The following is a 16,718-nucleotide window of genomic DNA, read 5'->3' as shown; positions in this document are numbered from 1 at the left end:
AAGTCCCATTCCCTGTGCCCGCGAATTGACTCTACAGAATGAAAACAGACGTATATGTGAAACAAATCCCACTGTGACCCCTTTTGTTTCTTCCCGTTTTTACTGTGCGCTCCCTGCCTGCTCTGCACACAGCTCTAAAGTGGCCATCTGCTGCCGTGATAGCAGGTACTGCACAGGCTGAAAAAGCCCCCCCACTTCAGCTGAGTGCGGGTTCTTGGATCCCTCCTTGTATCCCCTTTAATCAGCCGTGTCTCCTCTTCTTTTCTTGCTTTTATTCAGCTCCCTCTTCACTGCATGCTTCTTGGCTGTTCTTTTCAAACTGAGTGGCATCTGCTGATTCTCTTTTTCAGATGCAACCAAACATGTTAGCTTCACTCATCACATGTTTTGAACTCTTTTCACTCATTGTGTAACATTGACCAGTGAACAGTGTAGCAAAGGGTACAGTAAAGAGCCATTAAGCCCTGTGACCTTTAGCGTTATAGTCTAGCCCTTTCTTGGGATTGCGTTTGGTGCAGTTACACAGAACCTTTTGGCTCTTCTTTGTGTCTAGATTGTTTTATGGCCAACATCTCCCCCCTTTGACAGGATTAACTCTTTAAAAACTGATAAAATTGCCAACAAAATTAGTCATTTTTCTCTGTTCCTGCATAAGCCAAACTCTTGAGGAAATTATTGAAAAGATGTAGATCAGAGCTAAATCAAGATCTGATTTTGTTCTGATGTTTTAAAATGTGCTGTTATAGACATAGTGCTGCAATAAAGTTCTAAACGTGTTAGGTTTCTACAAAAATTAAAAGTTTTGGCACACAATTATCCTTTATAAGAATACTTTCCAACTGCAGTGCAGCTGATATAGCCAAAAATAATGCAGTTTCATTTCACAAGATTATTTTAAAGGTTAAAAGGCCACACAGAAAAACAGCTCTAACATTTCCTCCGGCTGCTGTTAGCCTTCAACGTCAGAGCCTTCTAACCTTTGCATGTTCGCTCCTCCATCCTGCAGACTACAGCGGAGTCCAGTTGCAGGGATGCTGCAGCCAGAGCAGCCTGAACAGTAATGGCAGCCTTCCAGGAGCAGGCAGCCATAGAGGGCTTCCAGAGCAGCGTGTGGCCAGCTGGGCCGGCTGCTTCGAGCGTCTCCTGCAGGATCCAGTGGGCGTGCGCTACTTTTCAGTAAGAGCTGAATTAAGTTTCTTTAGCTCATTGATTGTTCTCAGGAAAGAGTTGTCAATACACTGCAGACTTAAAGTGAAGATTTAAAAGGATAACAGTTGAGGAGTTCGATTGTGTCTTGAATTTGATTTTTGGTTTCTTTTTCTTAAACCATCATTTTTTTATACATGATGTGTTATTTGAGATAGAAAATCAGCCAGCATTAGGCCTGCCAACATATTTTTTTTTAGCACTGGGTTTGTTTTAAATTTTCACATGAAACTTCAGCCTGTAAACACTCTTACCCCCTCCATGAGCCGTGCACATGTGCAGGACACACAGTGCTGTATGATTTGGTACTTGAGAAATTCAAGGCTGTAGGACAGTGATAACCAGTTTAGGAGGATTATTTAATTCAGGAAATCTGAGATTTTTTTCTTGAAGTTTGAATAAAATCTTCAACCTAGCAACTCAAGAGACACACTAGTATTTCTGTAATTTGGCATTATGTTCGCATTTGGATAACATGAAGCTTTAACTGCAAATATTTTACAAAATATTTTTGGGGAAAGTCATATTTTTATTTGTGAGAGGTCTTAAATTTCAGAGGGCACTTTGACTTGAATGTGTGTTTATTGAATCTTCATTTCTAGCTCCCTTTATTCTTTTTTTGAGGATGTGCTTGTAGCATTTGTAAGGATAAATATCACTGTAGGTTGTATTGATGGAAAAAGCTGCATTAAAAGTGCCGGAAGTAATCTAATTTGGGTTTTTATGACCCAAGAATGTATCAAATCAATTGACATTTCATTAGCAGTGCATTAAATTAGGTCATTTGGCTCTGTCTGAAGTACTGAAAAATCTCACATGCCTCTCATTTTTGACTGTGGTAGTAATTTTCTCCTAAAAAAAGTCGTATATATGAATCTTAAAAGTGTGGAAGAACCCTGATAACTTTCCACAAAGATATACTAAGATACACATGAAGCATAGGTACACAAGAAACAACAAACAAAGACAGAAAGCATCGTATAATTCTTGGATAGCAATTATGTTGAATAATATGCTGTTCTCTAAGAAACCTATTTCATGTTCTTAAATATCCAGATATCTTGGTTCATGACAAGAAATGTAATAAATTGTCCCCAAATTTTAAAGACACTGTATTTTCTCTTCAGTAACATAAGTACGTTTTTCCATGTTTAGACAATTAGATGTCTGACTGTAGGCATGCCAGTGTTTTTCCATGCTGTTGTGATACAATGTTTAGCCTGAATTGAGCGTAGAGAAAAAAAAAATGGAGGTTTTGTATCTGAAAGACTCGGTTCAAGTGGGAAAAGTCCAAGAATAAATGTCCAAGGGCAGACAGGAAGCCTAACAGAGATGGTGTCTGATGTAGTTTGGGTAATTTTTTTCCCAAATATTTAATTTTGGGGCAGCTCCAAATACAGTAAAATGCTCCATCCTCCTGATTATGGTATATCTTTATAGGGAAATCTGCCAAACCTGGAAAGGTGAAAAGGAGCAAAAGCAAAAGAGGATTTTTGAGGCAGCTGATTGCAACCAACTTCATCAAAATGATTATGCAAAATTTCTACAAAAGCTGCTCCTTAACTTTTTGAAGGAACATTTTGCATTGTTCTTTTCAAGCTGTCTTGTTGTAGAGCACCATCTGCCATGGAGAGTGCTGCAAACTAAGTGAAGAAAATTATGTAATTTTTGCACTTCAACAAAAACGACTCTGCATTTTAGACAAGGAACATGGATACTTCAATTGGCTGATATCTGTGGAAGATATAAGCTGGACAACAAATTAGTCAGGCTTCTTGTAATTAAAACTTATATCACTGCAGCAAATCATTTTTCCATACTTTGCAATAAATTTAGATTAATATAAATTTACATTAAATTTGATTTAATATCCAACCTTGTCATGATCACCCTCCTATTTTTGTTCCCATTTCTCCCACGCAAAATATGTGCCTTTGAACGCAGCCCACAACACCTTCTGAAGGCACAACGTTAAGTTCTGGCCTCCCAGATCCACCTCTCTCCTCCTCGCCTTCTCTCACCACTCATCACTCGCCCACGCAATCCTACACCCACACTTACACCATTCCTGTTCACAACATTACACCCGACAATTTTTCTTTCCTCACCATTGGTCTCAACAACAACAACCCCCCAAAAATAAGAAAATACACACCAGTTTGAAGTCATATAGAACTCTATCACTGTCTGTCTTTGCAGGAATTTCTCAAGAAAGAATTCAGTGAGGAGAATATCTTGTTCTGGCAGGCCTGCGAATACTTCAGTCATGTCCCTGCAACGGATAAGAAGCAGGTAAGTGTATGGTGTGAAGATAGGCATGTGTTGTTTCCCATTGTTAAAAATAAATCACTGATTAAATAACTTTAAAGTCAGAGTTCAAATCAATGCACCTTTTTAACTTTTGTAAAAATTTGACCTTATGTGCATCTTTCAATTCTTTTGTTTTGGACAAAAGCAAAGCCACTTTGAACAAAATGTCTATCTACACTCTACCTGCTCCTGCTCCAAATCTGAAATTAGTCTATTCAATACAATCTGAAACAGACTTGGTCCGTCAAATATTAAATGAACAGCCCAATATTTAGGATTAGAATTTGATTCCAACCTCCCCTTTGCAACACATATCAATAAAGTAGCATGGTCATGCTTCTTTCATTTACCCACAATTGCTAAAATTAGCCAATTTTCTACCAGACATGGAAAAGTAATCCATGCCCTCATTTTTGTACCATTTTGACTATTGTTGTTTGGTCAACTGGTATAAAATGCAGCAGCTAGGCTTCTTCCTGGTTTTAACAGACAACATCACGCTACACTAATTTTAGTATCTTTACATTGGCTTCCTGTTAGTTTAAGAATTGATTTTAAAGATTTTATGTATTACACTTACAGCACGAAAGGGTCTGCTCTCATCTATTAAACAGTGTTAATTTTGGCAGCTATTTTTTAATTTTAGTTTTGGTTTTAGTCTTTGAAATGCATTTTAGTTTTAGTCTCATTTTAGTCATTTCTATCCTTTTGAGTTTTAGTATAGTTTTAGTCGACAAAAACTCAAAAAATGTTTTAGTCTAGTTTAGTCTATAGAGAGTCCTCACATTTTAGTCTTTTATTTTAACCAAGCATTTATTTTCTTGCCTTAATCTGGTATCAGGTCTGGTACCAAGTCATGGTAGTTGTATGCACCCTGGCCAACCTGGGGTCCCTGCCCTCTCCAGCTGAGAGGCAGAATAGCTACAGTGGCACTGTTTTTTGACAGATTTACCCACGGTGCAGAAATATCACAGATTTTGAATGTCTGACGAAAACTACATAACATTTTAGTGTAGTTTTAGTCATCTTGATGAAAACTAAACTTCATTTTGTCAGAAAAGATTTATTTTCATTAGTCTTAGTCTAGTTTTTGTCAAAAAAGGCTGTCGATAAACATTTTTAGTCATAGTTTTAGTCGATGAAATTAACGCTGCTATATAATGGGACTTTTAACCCCCTATGTGCCAGCCCAGAGCCTTAAATCCTCAGGTGGGGGCCTCCAGGTAGTTCCAAAGTCAAGATTTATAGCTAAAAGTAATTGAACATTTTCCTTCAGAGCTCCTCGACTTTGGAACGACCTACCTGAGGGATGTGTTTGTTTGGAAATTAATTTAACAAAGGGTTTAAAAACATTTTAACGTATAAATTTGTCATAGCCTAATGTATAAAGTGAACCATTTTGGTTGTAAGGTTTCATCAGGGTGTAAAATTTGAGATGCCTCTGAAGGTTAATCTTTCAATCATTTTTTACTCCATCTCATTAATGCTTGTGTGTCCTTTATTGGTTTCCTTCTGTCTACTTTTTCTCTACTTTTGCTATTAAATGTATTCATGTTATTGCCTTTATATTTATAGAGCTTTATTTTACTTGGATTTTTTCCCCTTCATTGATATATATATATATATATATATATATATATATATCTTTTATAACAAATTCTTGTTCTGTTTCTTTTATCATGTTTTACTGCTTTGGCCTCCTTTTATTGCTCTCATCTTTTTCGTTGTTTTTACCTCTCTCTTTAACTCTCTTCTAACTGCTCCTAACATTTTGCTCATCTTGGTCTCAACCTGTGTTGCCTGGGATCCTATTCCTAATGTTTTTATTGTACCTATGTTGTGTGATGTCATGTATTGCTTGGTGTCTTGAAGCGTCTGGGCTCTCGGTGTCTTATGATGCTTTTAGTTTATTATCTTGATTGTGTTTTTCTTTTTTTTTTTTTTTTTTTGTTTTGTTCAGGTTCTTAACTGCTTTGGTTCTGTTGATGTTGCTGGATGCCATGTTGCTGTGTTCTTCTGTTTGCTTCCTCACATGTCAAAGCTTTTTGTAAACTTAACTATAATTTGTTTGTCTTTCTTCAATCTCCTTCCTCTAGCTGTCCCAGAGAGCAGGTGAGATCTACAACAGCTTCCTTTCCAGTAAGGCCACCATGCCAGTCAACATTGACAGCCAGGCCCAGCTGGCTGATGACGTACTCACCTCCCCGCGGCCTGACATGTTCAAAACACAGCAGCTACAGGTACAGACAAAACCCCCAGAAGCAATAAGCTCATCCGTTTGTTTTGACTGTTTCCTGTTTCAATTCATGACAATTTAAACTCGGTATTTTCCTAGCAGGGATTCCATGTGCAGTAGGGGGTTTGCTCTCATTTAGCCTTTACTCACTGAACACAAGCATATTGGGTTTTCCCTTCTCATGGCCATCTGGGTTTGTTTACAAAAGGGCTCTGAGCCTTTACCAGAGAGATAAACACAAACTGGCATACACCCACAGAGAATCTAGCGCATACTGCACGCTCAGACACATAGACATGCAGTCAGAGATGTGTATATTTTCAGCCTGCACGCGAGCATGAGAAAACGACTGTTAAGACACCTGTCATAACAAAAGCTGTGACCATGTTAACACTCAACAGTTTTCCTTCCTCGCTCCTTTGTTTTTTGACCTTGCCTGCCTCCTTTTGCACATCTTTCTTCTCACATTATCTTTGTCTTTTCTCTGTGCTTTCAGATCTTCAACCTGATGAAGTTCGACAGTTACTCCAGGTTCCTCAAGTCCTCCCTTTACCAAGAGTGTCTGCGTGCTGAGGTGGACGGCCGGCCCTTACCGGACCCTTACCACATCCCCTGCAGTCCTGCGCCCTCCAAGCACAGTGCCAGCTCTGACCGCTCCACCCTCTCCACTCCCAAAAAGGTGAAACTGACTTTTCAGCCTCAATAATTTACCTCGAATCACACTAGGCTTATCTTAATTTTTCTATTCCAATCATCAGGAGGCAAGAAAGCAGAGATCAGGGAGGTCACTGAATGAAGACAGCAGAGACGAGAGCGCCGACAAGAAACGTGGTATCTTCTTCTCCTGGTCTCGCAACAGGAGCTTTGGGAAGGGGCCAAAGAAGAAAGACATAGGAGACATTAACCTTGGTAAGGATTCAATTTAAAAAGGCTGTTTATTTCCTTCTGGCTTTAAAGAGCAACACTGTTAAAAACTTTTGCAACTCACAAAACTTCCAAAGTGATGATGTGTTCCTCAACTGAGCGGCAGATCACTGCCAGCTCCTGAGCTAAGCTTGATGCGTGGGAGGCGTGTAGAAACACAGCTGCCCTGCAGTGATCAAAGTATTGCACAGACTACTGGCAAGAACATAGTTGTTAGAACAATCTGACACACTAAAGAAAGTTCTACTAAAACAGCCAGTTTTCTAACAAAATAAGGTCAACACGGTGAGTTAAGGGGTTTTTACAGGAGACAATCATTCGAATTCTTGTGGAGTCTTTATAGACTTTTTTAACTGATGGCTGTTCAAACTTTTTATCCCCTTCTCTAAGACCCTTTATTTCCTGTTCTGTTGTTATGCACCCAAAACAAGATATTTTTCTGATTTTTCTTTGATCAGATCATGGTCAAAATTAATAAGAAAAATGAAGGAAGTGACCCATGTGGAACCCTCCAGTTACTCATGATAAAACAACCTGCAGTAACAAGTTTGATACATACATTTTCAACATGATTTTACTGTGAAATAAATAAAAAAATCTAGGCTAATGTTACTGCTTTAATCGAGTAAACACCCCTGTAGAAGTTGCCTTTTTGATAACTGGTGACATTTTTTCGCATTTAACCTGTTTGGTTCGACTGGTTTGTTTGTGCTGGTGGGAAAGCTGGTGTGGACCAAACAACAGGCCGAGACCGCTTGAAAAGGTGGGTCTCAACCCGCTTCCATTCATACTCTGGTGCAGTTTATTCATGGGGAGAACACAAACTGAAATCAGCTACCGTAGCCAGAGGAATATGTGTCAGAACCTACAGGAGGACCTGAAAGAGCTTCAAAAACTATTGTGCACGTTTTTTGTTCTTTCCTCTCATCAGACTGCTGTCTCTATGAGAAATATCACAAAGGTAAAAGACATCCAGCGTTTCCAACACAGAAGCCATACCTGGTTTATATCTATTTGTTTACTTTTGGATAAATAACGAGATCCGAGATAATTAATGAATGCTCTGCCGCTTTGTCACACACTCAATGACTGATGCACGCACAGACTGTCTGTGGTGCTGAAGTGCTCGGACTGTCATAGCTCTGACCTTTCCAGAGGGACAGATGTCTCTTTTTTTTTTTAGGCATCACTCCCAGGGAGGCTATGAACACTTTATTAATTGATGCGTTATTGAAAAAATAACACTGCGCCCACCACTCGCTGTGACACACGCTTTAACAGACAGACACACACACTCTTCTGTGGAGCTCATAACCTAACAGGGTTTTTTTTATTTGTTTATTCTGTTAAATATCGACTTCTGCTGTAGTGTAATGAATGTTAAATGTACAATTTGGTAACACTGTCACGTTGATCAAGATAGTTCTAAGTCCAAATATTAAATAAAGTTTGCTCCTCATGCAATTTACTGTCATTATGAAATATTTATTTCAGATGTATTTATCTCAGGTTGAAGTGTCAAAGCCAGTATGTCTGAAAACACTAAGATCTATGTGTGACTGATTTTTTGATGTAGAGTGAGAAACTTATTCACCTCTTTCCTGGCTAGGTTTTGAGCAGGGCAAATTTAAGAGCCCCTGACATCACTGGACTTGAAGGGGAATTTCCCAACCCCCTAACATTACAATGGTTTTAAATCACAGAGCAGTTCATCTCAGTACAGTCTGTTGTTGGCTGATGTCACTGCCTTTATTGAGAGTTAACAGCCCCATGCTGCATTTCTGTTCATTGTGAGGTAAATTTCCTGAATCTATCAGCTTACAGGTCATTAAAAGTATCCTAACGGAGAGATTTATGCCATGAAAACAGTACATTTAATACCCAACTTAGAAATTTTTAGAGGATTGTGTTTCTCATGAGTGGGCGTGGCTTCAGCTCATTCAACCGACACACCCACACCACCCTAGAACAGATTTTACTGCCTCGTTTTTCTTGACTTTAAAGCTTAATTTTATAAACTTACAGGTGTTTTTCATGATTGAAAAATTGGCCTGGTGGATCATAACACTGTGGCCTGTCATACAACATAGTTAAATAAAGATTTTTCTATCACCATACAGGAACTTTGATTCATCTGATTACATAACAGTTTTCCATTAGCCTCAGTCCATTTTAAATGATTTTTGGCCCTGAGAAGACGGCGGCATGCCTCTCTAAACTCTTCCAGTCATGTTACTGACCTGTTGCCAATTAACCTAATTAGTTGCAAACTGCTCCTCCAGCTGTTTTTGTTCATTAGTACCACATACTTTTCCGGGCCTTTGTTGCCGTTGTCAGCAGTTTCAGGCAGAAAAAGAATGACTGTATAGAAATGTCAGTGATTATTCTGATGGTGTTGTTTGCTTTCGTAGCTATTGTTATCACTTTCAGCCTGCTTTGTAAGCACCTCTCACGGGAGCTTTAAGGTTTCACAATATTCATACTTGTTGTGTCATTTTCTGTATTTTAGTGTCATTCTTACTTTAACCTCCTACTGTTGTTGTTTAAGATAAACACCCCTCACTGAATGAAATGTCACTCAGAATAAATGTAACAGCTGCTGTTTATTCACAAACACCTTATTCAACGGCTGACACCTTTGTGCCAGCCAACACTGTTGTGACAATTGCAATCACAATTCAGAGAAAGTTGATGTACCGGTAGGCGATGTTATATCTCCACACTGTGTTGTTGTTACATAACATGAGTAGAGCCCAAACATGTCTCTTATCTGCATGAACTCATCTCCCTCTGTGCAGACTACTGGGGCAGTAATGGGCGGAGGGAGTCCCAGGGGTCGTTGTCGTCCGGTACCAGCCTAGAGATGGCTACTTCCTGCTCTGCTGGCAAGATTGAGGTAGGATTCTTCTGGACAGATCACCATGGCAACCCAGAGCCCAGTGTCTGGTGGAGTCATCCTAACAGGCCATAGTTGTGTATTTTGTACATGTCAGCCCACTCACTTTTGTTTATGGATGGAATAAATCAGAAGCTAAAGCTGCAACTACAGCTGAAAATAACTGTAAACATAATCACAATCTTCCTTTTTAAATTAAACCTCTGGATCGGTTTAATTATGTCTCCCCAGGCTGATAATCGCCACTCTGTCGGAGTTTGGGAACGCTCCCCGAAACACTGCAGCGTGATGCTTCCGGACGGCTCCTGCTCTTCCATCACTCTCCGGCCCGGCGCTTCCATCAGAGACGTCTTGCAGGATTTGTGTCACAACATCAGTATCAACATCGCTGCTGTCGACCTCTTCCTGGTTGGAGGGGAGAAGGTGAGGGAGACAAAGTACTGAGAATTTTCCAGTGAACACAAGAAAGTGTTTGTTGGAAAGTTGGTATATGTTTCTTGTAAACAGCCAGACTTCTAGTGTCTGGAAACAATAAGATTAAATGCATTTTACTTTTTGTAATTACAGATCAGTTCACCTTTAGAAGTAAGAAAATAGAGCCATTTTCCCACTTTGCCTCCTTACTGATCAGTCAGACATCTTTTAATGCAATTTGAATGGGTTTATTTGAAGGGAATCACTATTAAAAAGGGTCTTAATGGAGCAAAAATCAATTATCAAGATTGCAGACAATTGCACTGAAGAGTGTATTATTTTGATTGCTGCAGAAAAATGTGAGCACGAGAGATACAAGAGATACAGTTAAAATGTGATTGTGTGTTTTTAGTTTATGATTGTAACTTAGTTCTTTTCTTCTGTAGCCTTTGGTGTTGGACCAGGACTGCATGACCCTCAGCTCCCGAGAATTAAGACTGGAGAAACGGACCCTCTTCAGGTATAAGAGTTTGCTTTATGACACTTTCTGTCTCTGCTTTCATGCCTTCTTTAACATTACCTTTGCTTTGCTCTTAGATTGGACCTGGTGCCCATTAACCGCTCTGTGGGGCTAAAGGCCAAACCCACCAAACCGGTCACAGAGGTCCTGCGCCCTGTTGTGGCCAAATATGGCCTCCACCTCAGCGATCTTGTGGCTAAAATAGTAAGTTGTCCCTGGTGGCTTCATGTTTTTGAAGCTCCTGTGTGTCCAGAGGGCAGCGTGTGTGTGCAGTGTGTGACGGGGCCACAGGGTGGAGCATCGTGGTCAGGGGAGGGAAGTGACCGCATCCTTTTCCATCTCTACACGGTGGTTAGCACTGTGACTCAGCCCAGCCTCCGAAGATGAAGAACCCAGGGTTATAATTACAGATGACGACACTCCTCAAACATGCCGACTCTTTACTCCTCCCCAGAGGATTTATTTTAGTCCTGTGGCTTTCCAGACATTATAATTGTGCTATACAGCAGACCAGTGCTGAAAGTTGGTTTATAGATTCAACAAAGGAGAGGGACACTTTGACAGATTTAGACTTTAGACTCAACAGGTGAAGCTGCAAACATGTTGACTGTAAAATTGTGTTTTAGAGTGGAGAAACTGAGCCTTTGGACCTGGGGGCCCCCATATCGAGCTTGGACGGCCTACGAGTTGTGTTGGAGCGAGCAGACCCAGCTTCAAGCAAAGGTAGGAAACTTTGACACCCAACCACTGAGTAAAAATGAAATTCTGACACAAGTTAAGAAACTTAATTGTCATTGAACACCATTTGCATAGCAATGTGAAAAATAATCGAAGCTGAACGTTGTGTCTAAAATCCCAGTTATTCTCTATAGAGAAGTGTTTATGTTTGTCAACTTAAACTCTTTCCTCAAGCTAGACTAAGACTAGCTAAAAATAGAACTTTGGTGTAAGAAGTCCGACTAGGGGTTTATTTATTTTTGCTCAACGAGACTAAAAATAGACTGAAATGTTAGGTATTGACTGATGGAGATTTAAAGTCCATGGTATTTCTCTACCAAGTGCAGGTACTTTTAAGCAGTGTCAGATGAATTGCTAAACTTACCTGCCACTGGGGCAGGTAAACAAAAGCAGCCTAACTAAACAGTGATTATGTTAAATGGCATAAATTAGACCCTATTTTCTCCTTGTTACTGACTATATAAGCAAACAGAGTGGACCTACATGCTCACCAAAAAACCCTGCCTTCTCCTCCCTGTGTCAGAGCTGCTGTTAAATGTTTACAGGCAGCTGTGTGCTGGGATGCTTTGACTCAGTATCATATAAGAGTATTTTTCTACCACAGCTGCAGTGTTAGATGGTATGTATTGCTTCTAGAAAGTCGAAGGTGGTTAAACAAAGCCTGAATTTTATCATGAGACTGCAGAAATCATTCACAAATTATTAAGCTCTAGCAAGTGACACTCAGGAAAAGGCTTGTGGATTTACAGTACTCTGTTAAGAAGCACAGCAAACGTTTGCATGGTCAAAAACAGAACAAATTGGTTAACAACAAGGTTTTAAATGGGCAACAGTTTTGATCATTTATGCACCAACTCTCTCATTAAAAAGCCCATAACTTGAATACTTTAAGCCTTGTTTATTATAATATATCTTGTTAGATAATGCAGCTTGTTAAAATAGAGTAAAAATGCCTGCACTTGGTAGATTTTTGGATGCACCAGCCACAGAGGCAGGTGCATACAAAAATCTATGAAAATGGAAAACAAAAATCTGGCCAAAAAAATAAAAATTCAAACCCTGGACACACATCGGCACAGTTAAAAATAACAATTTCAGACACTGCTGACAATGACCTCATTACTGTCTCACAAACAAAACATGTAAAAAACCATGCTCAGAGATATTTATGACAACAGCTGGGATTCAAAAACAACAGAAAAATGTTACTGAAAACTGATACAATACTCAACATACTTTCATAAGAAATATGGAATGAATGAACAAAAAGTTCTGTGGGTTTTGAGTAAAATGATGCAACACATTTTAGTCTTGTATCCCATTTCTTGTATCTCTCGTGCTTAATTGCAGCAAAATGTGCATTTAAATTATTGTTTTAACCAAAGTTTCTGCATATTTGTTATTTTCAGGTTCTTTATTTTTGATTTTTGTTTTCATCCTATCTACTACCCTCTTTTTTAGTTTACTTTGAACAGGAAATGTTGAATTTGACAGTTAAAGAGGGCGAGATAAGTGCTTTTTAAAAGAGCTGGAAACTTAGTGCTCATTAATTGATACAGTATTACCTTGCAAAACATCCCACTGTTACATTCAAGCATTTTTTTATACATCTCTCTCTTTTCTTTTCTCTTCTCACAGACAAATCCAAGTCTTCCTCCTTAAAAGGTCACCCTCCAACCAGGAGTTTTTCAGCTACAGTAAGTACTCACTGCATCTTCATTTTCATTCCACATGTCTCAAAATGAAGTCAAGATTCGGTTTGTCCTTTTCTATTGCTGCGCTGCTTCTGCAAAATCCAACACAATTTAATCAAAGCCCACACAAATCTCTATTAACATTTAATTTGGTGTGTATTTCCTGATTTTTTCATTGCCCTAACACCGCCTGTGGCTGACTCACTTGCTCATATTGCTCCGTGCTTGAGTTATCGCTCCGTATGTTGGCAGATAGCACTTGCTCTAGATGCTAGTGAGGTCAGCTGAGACACAGATGGACAAGGCTGATCTTTACGCGAGGGTCTCAGTAAATGCGGACACTGCTCAGTAGGGTGCTTGGCAGCTCATGCTTGGCCTCCCTCCCCCCTCCTCCTCTCCATCCCTCCATCCCCTAACAGAGTGCATTGTTATTGTTGCATCTGCAGGGAGATGAGAGGTCAACACCAAAGGACTTTTCTGTGAGAGCAAGTGGACCAGACTCAGGACTCCCAGTGGAAAAGAGAAAACAGAAAAAGATTAATATAGATGAAGCCGAAGGTAAAACCCCCTTTTCCTTCTTTCTTTGTCTCTCTTTTGTGACTTGTTGGTGGATTTCTTAGCTTTGCTTTGCTGCAGGACTAACTGCTTTAGTATTTTGCAGCTTTGAGAGGTTGTTTTCTGTGTCAGGTGTGAGGCTGCTTTGCTGCATGTTAAACCAGACTAATACTTAAATTAAGCCTGCTTAAGGAGGGGAAATCAAAGAACTTGTTTAATGTGTTTTGCAGAATTCTTTGAGCTCCTGAGCCGTGCACAGAGCACCCGAGCCAATGATCAGCGCGGACTCCTGAACAAAGATGACCTGGTTCTTCCTGACTTCCTGCGCCTCTCTCCGCCTGAGCTGGCCTGCTCCACCCCCGACTCGCTAAAACAAACACGGGAGAATGGCGTCTCCTCACGTGGGGCTCTATCTTCCAGCCTTCGTTCAGAGAGCCTGGACTCCTCACTCAGCTCCAGCGCCAATGGACACTCTGCGGCAAGGCGCTGCCTCTTACCTCCTCCTCGCCACCCAACTTTCGGCACCCACCTGTCCCCTATCTCCCGACCTTTAGACACCCGGCCCAGCCTCCGCACTGTGGAGGAGGACACCCACACTGACCTGACCCTAGTAGGGGAGGGCGACATCAGCAGTCCAAACAGCACCCTGCTGCCTCCAACCCCATCCCCTAAGCCGTCCTTCGAGGGCAGCATCCCCGAAGCCAACTTCACCCCGCCACCACCCTGCTCCGAGTCTCAAGATGCGGGTGAAGAGGGAAAGTCCAGCTCAGGTATTTCTACAGTGTAACAATCCAGTGCTCCGTGTGTTTGTGTGTGTGTTGTTTGTGCGTGTGCGCTCTGCCCCCAAATGTGGTCAAAACCCAGCCACAACTTCATAGAAACACTCCCTCTACACTGACTCTGAAGCACTTTAAAGACAAATTGACCATATTCACACGGTGGCCATTGTCATCTTGTGTTATGCTGAGGGTAAGCTTAAACTTATAAAGTTGTACTGCTGTTTTCTTGGTGGTTTGCTGTATAAAGAATGGGACAATATGATTTTTAAATATAGATGCTACTTTATTGATCAAAAGAATAGAGATGTGAAAACCAGGAGGGTTAGAACAACATTTTTGATGACACCTCAGAAGCTACTGTTCGCATTTAACCACAGCTAAAATCACTGTAGGCTACAAAACATGTAAAATAAGCACAAAAGAAAATGCACAAATTCATAGCCAAGTGTAAAGTTAGCAAGGAAAGGCTGGATGCTAAAATTGCAGCTTGATAGTGTGATACCATAAGGTCAAAAAAGCATCAATTAATAGCTGTCAATTACATTAGCGTGAAAGTTATTGTGTAACATCCACTGCTCCCTATGGTAGCTAAAAGATTATCATATATCTTGCTTTAACTTAAAAATTGCCTCGGATGTCGTGCTAAAGGTTGAAAGCTTAAATTCTGTTAGATTTTTCCTTTTTTATCTAAATAGAAGGTAAAAACTTCTTTTTTGATAACCAGCTCTTGTGAGCTTTCACTTTTAAAAGACGTTCAGAGGGTTAAAACAACATTTTAATATACAGTAGCTTCTGGTAGACAAAAGCAATTTTAGCACTTGGCCACTTTGTAGCTACACAGCTTAAATTACAGAAAACAAAAATTACATGAAAACAAAAAGTTTAAATTTCTCACTTCTTGCTTTGTTAGCTAAGAAAGGATAAGTTCTACAAATCCTGTATGATATTAGCTACTGTTAGAAAACAGCTATTTTAACATTCAACCACTTTATAGCTAAACATACTGTTAGCTTAAGAAATTACTCAAAGCAAAAATACATTAAAATAGAAGCAGTGTGTCCCAGTACAAAACTTCTGTACTATATACTATTTGCAAAGTTCATTCATACTAAGAAGTGTACTCAAATGCAATTTACTACTGGCACAATTAAAAATCCTGTGACACCTTATTGGCGACATAGCAGATAGTGTACTGTTAGCATGCTAGCTCCCTAGCTAACGTTAGCATATGCTAGCAAGCTAAGATGTGATACTAGCAAGAGCATCACATTTCCATTAAGAAAATAGCTTTTAATGTAAAATAAGTCCATTTTCTTTAAATGTCAATATAAAATACAAGTAATGTGAATCTAATGATGAGTGAAACTAGTCATCAAGTTTAGATTATAATCACCTAATGCCTGCTTACAACTTGCTCTAATTAAAAGGAGTAGAAGAAGAAAGTAGGCAAAAGGCAAGTGTGCGAGTGATTCACTGCTCTTTTTAACTAAAATACTGCCTATAATGGCATGCTAAGAAAGAGAAACTTATTTTATATCTTTAAAAAGAATGAAAATGTCAACTTCATGTTTGAATAGCTCATTTTTGACAACAGCTAATGTTAGCATTCAACTAAAACAGCTACAAAATGGCTAAAAGCTTAAAGTTATTGCCAACGATTGGTTTTTAGTACCTCAGCTGAGTGTTGCTGTTACAGTTTGATAGTAATAGATAGGAAAGGCATCAGTAATTTGTGTCTTTTGAAAATACAAATGTTAAGTCATGTAACTGCCTATCAGATATTATAGATATGTTTTAAGTAAAAACGTCAGATCTCCTTAAACATTCCTATTAAAAACTGTGGATAAATTTTAGATTCCATACATTCATACAGTAATATCCTTGACAACATCAGTGGGATGTTATAACAGCTTTTGAGCCTCCCAGCCACAAAGTGTTAGAATATATAGCTGCTGTTTGAATATGGTTAATTAGTATTGACTCTTTTTTAGTTTGCAAATCATTTAAACTGATTTTTTTAAATCAAACTTGGTAAAGCATGTGTGTGATTTATCTTAATTACACTCAGACAGACGTGTAAATAGTGATGTGTATATTTTGTTGAGTGTTACTTTGATGTCACATCCCACTCCACTAATTGCTGGGTTTTCTATAAGACTGGGACTTAATTACTCCAGTTAAATATAATGTTTATTTTGAGGTTTTGGTGCAAGAGTGTAAGTGATGGCAGTTTGTATGACCATTAAGAATATTTGCATACAGATTAATGGCTGTAGTGAGTAAATGTTGTGTTGGAGATTATAGCTGAGAACATTTGAAAGTGATGAGATCAGCAGCTGTTTCCGGGGTTCTTCATGTGCAATTAGACAAACATGACAACAGAACAGACCCAGTGTTGGACCTTCTAAACAAATGCTGTATCCCTCTCCATCATACCTCCTCTAGT

At 39.4% G+C, this 16,718-nt stretch overlaps 1 protein-coding gene across 3 annotated transcripts in view; it reads left to right on the top strand.

Annotated features, from left to right (window-relative positions):
- Positions 1–16,718, top strand: part of LOC121504752 (regulator of G-protein signaling 12-like) — a 61,103-nt gene that overhangs the window by 35,835 nt on the left and 8,550 nt on the right. For all 3 annotated transcript variants that reach the window (XM_041779810.1, XM_041779812.1, XM_041779811.1), the window contains 13 exons: positions 1,007–1,176; positions 3,406–3,498; positions 5,613–5,756; positions 6,249–6,431; positions 6,511–6,661; positions 9,475–9,572; positions 9,804–9,995; positions 10,433–10,506; positions 10,584–10,710; positions 11,133–11,229; positions 12,883–12,941; positions 13,385–13,496; positions 13,724–14,263. In XM_041779810.1, the coding sequence (XP_041635744.1) occupies positions 1,007–1,176; positions 3,406–3,498; positions 5,613–5,756; positions 6,249–6,431; positions 6,511–6,661; positions 9,475–9,572; positions 9,804–9,995; positions 10,433–10,506; positions 10,584–10,710; positions 11,133–11,229; positions 12,883–12,941; positions 13,385–13,496; positions 13,724–14,263 (2,040 nt within the window). The remainder of the gene's footprint in view (positions 1–1,006; positions 1,177–3,405; positions 3,499–5,612; positions 5,757–6,248; positions 6,432–6,510; positions 6,662–9,474; positions 9,573–9,803; positions 9,996–10,432; positions 10,507–10,583; positions 10,711–11,132; positions 11,230–12,882; positions 12,942–13,384; positions 13,497–13,723; positions 14,264–16,718) is intronic.

Source organism: Cheilinus undulatus, linkage group 22 (genome assembly GCF_018320785.1).
Source record: "Cheilinus undulatus linkage group 22, ASM1832078v1, whole genome shotgun sequence".
Classification (NCBI taxonomy): domain Eukaryota; kingdom Metazoa; phylum Chordata; class Actinopteri; order Labriformes; family Labridae; genus Cheilinus; species Cheilinus undulatus.
The sequence above is the reverse complement of the archived record's forward strand: the minus strand, read 5'-3'. Positions and strand labels throughout refer to the sequence as shown.